Source organism: Neophocaena asiaeorientalis, unplaced genomic scaffold (assembly GCF_003031525.2).
Source record: "Neophocaena asiaeorientalis asiaeorientalis breed wild unplaced genomic scaffold, Neophocaena_asiaeorientalis_V1.1 scaffold177, whole genome shotgun sequence".
In the NCBI taxonomy this organism is placed as follows: Eukaryota; Metazoa; Chordata; class Mammalia; order Artiodactyla; family Phocoenidae; genus Neophocaena; species Neophocaena asiaeorientalis.
In genome coordinates this window covers 6,365,106-6,374,009 of record NW_020172779.1, presented here as the reverse complement: position 1 = coordinate 6,374,009, position 8,904 = coordinate 6,365,106, and the positions used below count along the sequence as shown (strand labels likewise).

Genomic DNA, 8,904 nt, shown 5'->3' with positions numbered 1-8,904 from the left:
TGGAGACTGTATGAACTGTTCGGTGTGAGAGAGTGCTGTGCACTCCTATACATGAAGGCCAAAACTCTATCTACATCTAGGTGCCGACTCTCTATAGCAGTGGTTCTCAACAGGGATGATTTTATCCCCCTGGGGACATCTGATAACGCCCAGAGGTATTTTTGGTTATACAACTGTGGGTGAGTGTGCTTCTGGCATCTCGTGGATGGAGGCCCGGGATGCTGCTCAACATTGTCCAGTGTACAGGACAGCCCTCTACAACAATGAATTCTCCAGCTCAATAATATCGAGAAGGACTACAGTAGTGAGTTTCAAAATGTGCTCTGAGGATCACTGAATCAGAATCCCTGGAGTGAAGGATGATAACCTGCACTTTGAAATTAGCATCCTGTGTGATTTTCTGTGCATACTGAAGATGGAAAACTACTATCCTAGAAGTTTGCAAGATCCATGCCAGCAAGAACATGGCTAAGGGATGAAGCTGTTCATGCCAATCATGAATGTTTAAGTCACCATAATTTCTTCCCACCCCAAATGGTAGTCGGTAAAGGCAAGTGTAGTACATGTGTCTCTGCTTGGAGGCACTGCCAGAACTCTACTTCAGTTTTTTCTGCCTCCGCTGCGGCGATGGCGCCAGTGAAAAAGCTTGTGGTGAAGGGGGGCAAAAAAAAAGAAGCAAGTCCTGAAGTTTACTCTTGACTGTACCCATCCTGTAGAAGATGGAATCATGGATGCGGCCAATTTTGAGCAGTTTCTTCAGGAAAGAATCAAAGTGAATGGAAAAGCTGGGAATCTCGGAGGAGGTGTTGTAACAATCGAAAGAAGCAAAAGCGAGATCACTGTAACTTCCGAGGTGCCTTTTTCCAAAAGGTATTTGAAATATCTCACCAAAAAATATTTGAAGAAGAATAATCTCCGTGATTGGTTACGCGTAGTTGCTAACAGCAAAGAAAGTTACGAATTACGTTACTTCCAGATTAATCAAGATGAAGAAGAGGAGGAAGATGAGGATTGAAACTCAGTTATCTGGAGTATTTTGTATGAATTCTTAAATAAAATTTAGGAAACAAAATGGTGGCTTTCCTTGTATCTCTGCAGTGTGGATTGAACAGAAAATTGGAAATCATAGTAAAAGGGCTTCACTTGGGCTGCCACTCACTTGCTTGTAATTAAACTTTTTTTCTGCTTGAAAATTTCAGTTCTTTTGGTAGAAATACCAAAATGTGTAAGTCTCCTTCAAGGGAACTGACTACTGTTTGTCATTGAACAGGTGGATGAGGGCGTGGAGATGTGAGTTCAGTTAGTTACTATTTTACACAAAAAGGGGTGGGTCAGTTTCATCTGGTACTTTTCTCAAAGATTGAGGAATACAAATGTGGGAACTCCTGATTCACTGAAAGCAGATCCAGTGACTTGTTTCTGAGGTTCTTTTTTTGGGAAAGTGGCAGTGTCGATAAAATGCAGGCTTCTGGGGCATTTGTCTTCATTTTCTGATTACAAATTACTCTTGATGGACACAGTTATTACTATGTATGTTAATCCTTTTTCTTCCTGTAGAAATAAAATGTCCTTTTGCTTCGCATATTCTACTACACCTCTGGAAAGGGTCTGGAGAGCGACTGTAAAAGTCACAGGTGTTCAATTAAGGAGGGGTCTACAAAATACGAATTTGTAAATAAGCATTGTTTCTACAAGTCCTTGCACCAAACTGTCACTTTGGACCCCACCAGGGGGAGCTGGAGATGAGGAATAGTGGAGCTTCCAAAGGTGGGTGTCCGTGAGGTTGCCTGGGGTCAGGCTCAGAATCCCAGAGTTCTGGAGTCTTACCCCGGGGGCAGGTGTGGAGGAGAGGGGCCTGGGAGACAGCTCAGGCTGAAGAGAAGTCTTGAGATGCCCAGAGAGTAGTCCCTTTCACACCCTTTAGGCCACAGCTGGGCTTAAAAGTCATTCTACAAACACGTTAAGCAGGGCCAAACTGAAAGGGCTTCCCACGATGTTGGGGGTTCTGCTGTACGTGTACAGGCTAGAGATCTGTGAAAGGTCATTAATGAGATCATAAAGATGTGACTGTTGCTGACAATATCGAGAGTGACTTTGAGAAGAGATCCTGATGCCTTATGGTGCCCTCTAAAATTTAAATTTTACAGGAATGTCTGCATTGTTTTAAGGTTACGTTGTATCAAATTCATGTCTTTCAAGAGCTTGCCTAGGGTGCCTTTCCACACCTGAAATTCTTGTGATCTTTCTAGTTGCATAGCTGGAAATTAAATGTTTTGAGTCATACCTTGGCTCCAATTTAACATCTGGTGCTCCTTGGGTTGAATTTAACCTGTTGAGGCTTTGTAATTTCATTTGTGGTAAAGGCTCTAGCATTTTCTATTTCTATGCAAATTTCTTGAAGCAGAATTGTTTGCCTGTTTCTCCGCCCTGGAGGAGGCAGTGTTTCTTTCAAATTTAACTGAGCGTCAGTTGCTCTTTGGTGCTGTCCATTACCATGATTATTAACTTTGTTAGCAAGTTTGTGACTTGGGTTTGCAAATTTTACTTGTTTGTTGCATTGATGTTCCCTTGTAGTAATTCTTAGTTTGGTTGTAAAAAAATTAGCCCTGGGCTGAAATTAGCATATAAGTTTTTTTTTTTTTTAAACTATTCCCAGAATCTAAAACTTGTAATAAAATTGAAACTTTTTGGTTTAAAAAAAAAAAAAGAACTCTACTTCAGTGCCCAGGGTAGGATGAGATAAGAAATGTGGCTAGAGCTGAACATTTACGGAGCTCTCTCTTAAGTTCATGCGAGTGCGGAATCAGCAGATATTACAAGAACACTGCAGAAACCTAGAGTGAGTGTCTTCTTAAATGTCGTGCCCTAGGTAATACGTGCCTATCTTTATAATCACTCTAGTTCACCTGGCTCTGCTTCTGATCCTTATCTTCAATTTATGGATCCATTCATTTATTCATGTATTAATTATTATGCATGTATTTATTCAGTAAATATTTATCTATCTATCTATCCAGATAAATAGATCTGGAATTATACACAAATTTGAAGTTGCATCATGTGTACCTTCTGTCTAGGTTCCTGTGGCTGTCTTTTTAATATCATTTGAAGGTAATGAGCAAACATCTTTGGAGAATCTTCTAGGTGCCATAAAGTGTCTATAGTGTGGCGAAGGATTCAGACAAAAATACAAGTGTATAGATTAATCAAACAATTGTGAGAAGTGATAAGTGATTGATGCTGAGATAGAAAATCAGGGATGGGATCTAGTTTAGGTAGTGTGGTTGTAAAAGACTTTTCTGAAAAGAAGTTTAAGAAGAGACATTGAAGTGGAGACCTGAAGCATGAGTAGATAAAAACCGTATAAAGAATATAGACAAGAATGTTCAGAAAGTCAGATGTGTATATTAGAGGCACAGAGGCGATGAAGATCTAGACAAGTTTGATGGGCTGAAAGTGGGCCACAGTGCCTTGAAGTGGCAACAGATGTGGTTGGAAAGTTTGGAGAGAGAGGCAGATCATGAGGGACTTTGAAGACCATGGCCAGGTATTTCCATTTTATTTCAGATGCAAAGGAAAGTTGCAGACGGGCTTTAAGCCAGAGAGTGGTGTGATACAATTTATTTCTCAAAGAAGAGCATTTCTCTTGCCCATGGTCTAGTTAGTGACTCAGTTCCCTTAAACTTATTCCTAGGAATTTTCTAAAAACTTTGGTTCCCACACCCACATGGTTCTTTCCCCTCTTGGTTACCTCAGTTAGAGTATCTTCTGGAGCTGGGGTCCTGCATGAGACGGTCCTGAGATTCAGACCTGTCTCTGTAAGGAGTCAGGGTTCCCCAGGTATCTATGGGTTGACTACCTGGGCAGAGAAAGCCTGAAAGGATGTGGTGGTGAGAGTGGGGGGTTGTCAGTGATTCAGATGAGAGACAGACAGTGAGGTCGCACTAGGTCTGGGAGAGGTCACAATGATTCCCGTTTCCTGGCCCAATCCCATGCACCATGTTGGAAGCTGTGCAGTGGCAGAGAGGGTGGGGCAGGAGCTGAATGATTAACAGGAGCTCATTGTGCAACGCAGAGGCACCACTGACACACAACCATTCCAGGACTGGGTGACAAAATGTTTAGAGGGGAGAGGCAGAAGCAGGTAGAGGTTTTGTGATACTGGAAGTTTACACAATTGGGATATACCATTTGGAGAAAATGAATATAAATTATCAGGACAAAATAAGAAAGGGAATATTTATTTATGAGAAAAAGGATCCACAGTAAGTTATAGCATGTAAAAAGCTGACAAACACTATAAACGTTATCTAAAAAGCCACAAAAAGTGGTATTTTAATTAACTGTCACACCTTTGCGATTCTTTTTTTTATTTACTTGTTTTTTTCCTCCATATATATACAGTTTTAAAGGTTACACTCTGTTTACAGTTATTACAAAATACTGGCTATATTCCTTGTGTTGTACAATACATCCTTGTAGCCTACCTTATACCCAATAGTTTCTATAGTTCTTTTTTTTTAACGTTTATTGGCTACATACTCTTTGATTGCCACCTATTCATAGAGCAACATTTCTTGTGATATTTTTTATAGAAAGAATAGAAAGGTAGTTCAGTCTTCGATCTGTTGTATCTGATCAATAAAACATGCAACTTCTCTTACAAACATATTAGCTTTGTATCGTATTTTTCAGGACTGTGCCCTTACAAACACAGAATTTTGATAAAATTCATTTTTGTGATTTACATCAAGACAAAAGCATAGGGTAAATTTAAAATTATCTACGCTATATCATCAAGTATGTTTTTAACAGAAGAAAACTTCCATTTTCTCTAGACTTTGATGAAAACTAAATCTCCTACTTGTACTTTTATACATTTAAAATATGGTAGGATTTTCCAAAATTAGCTCCTGGCTCATGCATTTCAAGTTTGTTTCTTCCTCCCCTCTAACCATGTAATTCTAGTTCTGGATGCCAGAGGACCCATTAATATCACATTAAGTCATCCTGGCTTTGAACTTTATATCGAATGCTGTATCAGGCACCACATGGGGTAGAAATATTTCTAGAAGCCATTCCTATACTGGGTGCTTAAAATGTATTAATTATAATATAGAAGTAACTACATACATGTTTTCTACTAAATCCAAACTAAAGAGTCTTCCAATTCAACTCTCCCTTAGCTGGATCCCCAAAATACCCTTAGTCATTCCAACACTACTAGACACAAGGATATACATAACAGAGGGGTAGAAAAAATTAGACAGCAGCCTTAACTAATTGCAGTTTAAATTTATGCTGCCAATATTATAAAACATAGAATCACATGAACACATTGCTAGGGTCCCTTATGGTGTCCTAGAGTACGTCTGCCTCTGGGTGAGAGAGAAAGGCATTTGCCCCTTTTCTGCAGAAAACAGATCATTTTTCCAGTCCTAGGAAGACTTAAGGGAGCAGAACATCATTTCGGAATTTCCAGGATGTCAAAACTTTGGGCAAGTTGGGAAATAGTATTCTTGGGTTTTTTTTTTTTTTTTTGCGGTACGCAGGCCTCTCACTGTCGTGGCCTCTCCCACTGCGGAGCACAGGCTCCGGACGCGCAGGCTCAGCGGCCATGGCTCACGGGCCCAGCCGCTCCGCGGCATGTGGGATCTTCGCGGACCAGGACACGAACCCGTGTCCCCTGCATCTGCAGGCGGACTCTCAACCACTGCACCACCAGGGAAGCCCGGGAAATAGTATTCTTGATAGAGCGAATAGCATTTCTCAGGAGTCACAAGCAACAAACAGTATGAGGTACTACCCTAAAGTTGTAGCTTCGTTGGCAGGACCCCTCAGCATGGAAGACTGCTAGGGGTGAGGGGAAGGCGGGTGCTACCGGGGAAGAGCATGACTCATGAGAAGATTATAAACAGGAATGAGACTCCCCACCAGGGCTTTCCCAGAAAGTATTGGGGGGTGAGCCTTTGTCCTGATCTATGAAATATATGTTATTTCTATTAATATCACTAACTTTACACAAGAATTTGGTTAATGCCTACTTTATTTCCAAATCCCAGAACCAATCTATACCAGGTACCAAATGGATTTAGACGATGATGAGTGCCGGGATATCTCATCCACAATGTCACATTAATGACGCACTGGATTTAGACGATGATGAGTGCCGGGATATCTCATCCGCAATGTCACATTAATGACGCACTGGATTTAGACGATGATGAGTGCCGGGATATCTCATCCGCAATGTCACATTAATGACGCACTGGATTTAGACGATGATGAGTGCCGGGATATCTCATCCGCAATGTCACATTAATGACGCACTGGATTTAGACGATGATGAGTGCCGGGATATCTCATCCGCTATGTCACATTAATGACGTACTGGGAACCACATGCTGTGCTTTGGATCCAATCACCTCCTAAGAGGCAATCAGGCATCTGACCAATGTTGACCTTGGCCAAATATCAAACTAAGACCCAAACAAAGGGCATGCAGTTGTAGTCATATATGACCCAGTCCTCATTTCATGACATCAAAACTACAAGAACTGCTGCTTAACCTTTCTTTTCTTTCTTTTTTCTTTTTTCTTTTTTAGGTGTAGTACCAAAAAGCAATTGTGTGGTCAAATGTGTCCCATCTGAATCTCCTGGGAACACATCAGGTACAGCTCTCACCCAGAGAGACTCTTATTACCCATCTCTTACTGACATCTTCTTATCACCCACCAATAAAACACAGTTTTGGAACACCCTCTATCCCTAAAAATTCAACTATTTCATGCATTGAAAATGATTCTTCAAAAATTATGCTCTGCCAACCAAATTTGCATTGCCTTGTCATTATTTACCAATGCCTCTGCTTCAACACTAGACATTCTGTCATAGACTAACCCCGTTGTCTTTAGCCGCTTGCCACTTCTTTGGGCTAAGAATCAAGTACATGCTTGTATATACACAGAAGGTACCCCCAGAGGATAAGGAGGCAAATAAGAGTGGAAAAAAAAAAAAAGAAAAATCATAGCAAGGAATTTTATCCTTTGTACAGAATTTTGGTCTCATATTTTTCTTTCCCACCAGTCTTAGTTTAGTATACAGTATGGGTCAGTCAGCTTACCTACATGACATCTTTTGATTGTCAGGACACCACTGCTAAATAAGCATTATTATTATACCCATTTCAAAGATGCAAAAACTAATGCTCAGTGATATTAAGAAGAAAAAAAAAAAAACTACGTAGCAGATTAGTAGTTATGGAGCTGGGCTTCTAACCCAGATCTGTTGTCTCCAGGGCTTCACACATGCTGCAGCCTCTGGATTTTTCTTCTGAGAGAACTCAGTCATGTTCAGTGTTAGGATTGTTTGCTTTTTATGTTGCCCAAGGGCAGGGAAAACATTTTTAAAAATTTCAGCTGAAAAGCAAATATGTAAATAAATAACTTTCCTGCCTCCTTCTGAGCCATATACTGCCAGAAGTTTCCCATTTCTTTAAAGAGGCCTTTCAAAAGCAGAAGAGGTATGTGAAATAATAAAAGTTCTACAAAAATATACAATTTTAAACTACCATTTATTTCTTAAGGACTTACTGAGTACTCTAGGCCCTTTAAAAATATTTCTCATAACAACCCTCTGAAATAAATACGATCCATTATACAGAAGAAAGAATTGAGGTTTAGAAAGGTTAAGTGGCTCGTGCAAGATAGGTAGAAAGAGGCTGAGAAAGTGAACTAATACCTGTCTGACCCCAAACTCATGCTCTGCATGATTACACTACAGTTTCTCACATTTGTCAAAGGAAGAGTCCTGTATGTCATGCATAGTTACTCTTTTTATGCCACCTTAGAAATTAAAACATTTCTCCTCAGTACTCACCTCCCAAGCACTGCCTAGTGCAGTGTAGTCCCAGCATGGTCTTTGGAGCCAGATTACCTGAGTTTAACTCCCCGCTATATCACTTAGTAAATGTGTGAACTGAGGTAACTTAACCTCTCTGTCTCAATTTTATCATCTGCAAAATGTACATAGTTCTAGTGTCTACATCATAAGTTATTGGGAGCTTTAAATGACTTAACAAGTGGAAAACTCTCAGAAGAATGTATGATGCATAGTAAGTACTATGTTAGTGTTTGTATGATGCATAATTAGTATTTATAAAAAGAATATATGATCCTAGGAAGTACTTTATTAATGTTTGCATAGAAGAATACATGGTAGATACAGCGAAAGGTCCTATCTCTTATGTTTGTCCTCATCTCTTTCTGGTACTCCCTACTCCAGCCATGGCTTCAGCAACAAAGCTTATTTTATTTTTTTAATAATGTATAAAAGGTATATTATCTTTAATTTATCATAAGATTTATTTCTTGTTTTATATTTTTTTCAGCTTTTTATTTTATATTAGAGCATAGTTGATTAACAATGTTGTGATAATTTCAGGTGGACAGAAAAGTGATTCAGTTATACATACACATGTATCTATTCTTTTTCAAATTCTTTTCCCATTTAGGTTATTAGAGAATATTGAGCAGCATTTCCTGTGCTATCCAGTCGGTCCTTGTTGGTTTTCCATTTTAAATAGAGCAGAGTGTACATGTCGATCCCAAACTCCCCAACTATCCCTCCCCACAACCCTTCCCCTTGTAACCATAAGTTCGTTCTCTGCATCAGCAGCCGCTTAGTTTAGGTGTAGCCTGAGGACATTTACTACAGCTGCACCTCACGTGTCTCAATTTCTGCCCTGCCACTGTGGTGTGGCTGCTCTCTCTGCAACCACCAGGCATCATATCTGGAGCTGTGAGTGAATCATCTCCCTGAGCAGTAACCCTTGAACAATGTGGAATGGGAACCAGTAAATAAATGTCTACCTCTTCCATCTCTCAGGAGACCATTCAGAGGATC

The 8,904-nt window shown here is 40.0% G+C and overlaps 1 protein-coding gene across 1 annotated transcript; it reads left to right on the top strand.

The window, feature by feature from the left end:
• The first annotated feature begins 627 nt into the window (after window positions 1–627).
• Window positions 628–1,072, top strand: LOC112396986 (60S ribosomal protein L22-like). The gene is given in 2 exon segments (XM_024740960.1): window positions 628–663; window positions 665–1,072. Coding segments are annotated over 2 exon segments (387 nt in total). The 3' UTR covers window positions 1,016–1,072.
• Window positions 1,073–8,904: the final 7,832 nt, after the last annotated feature.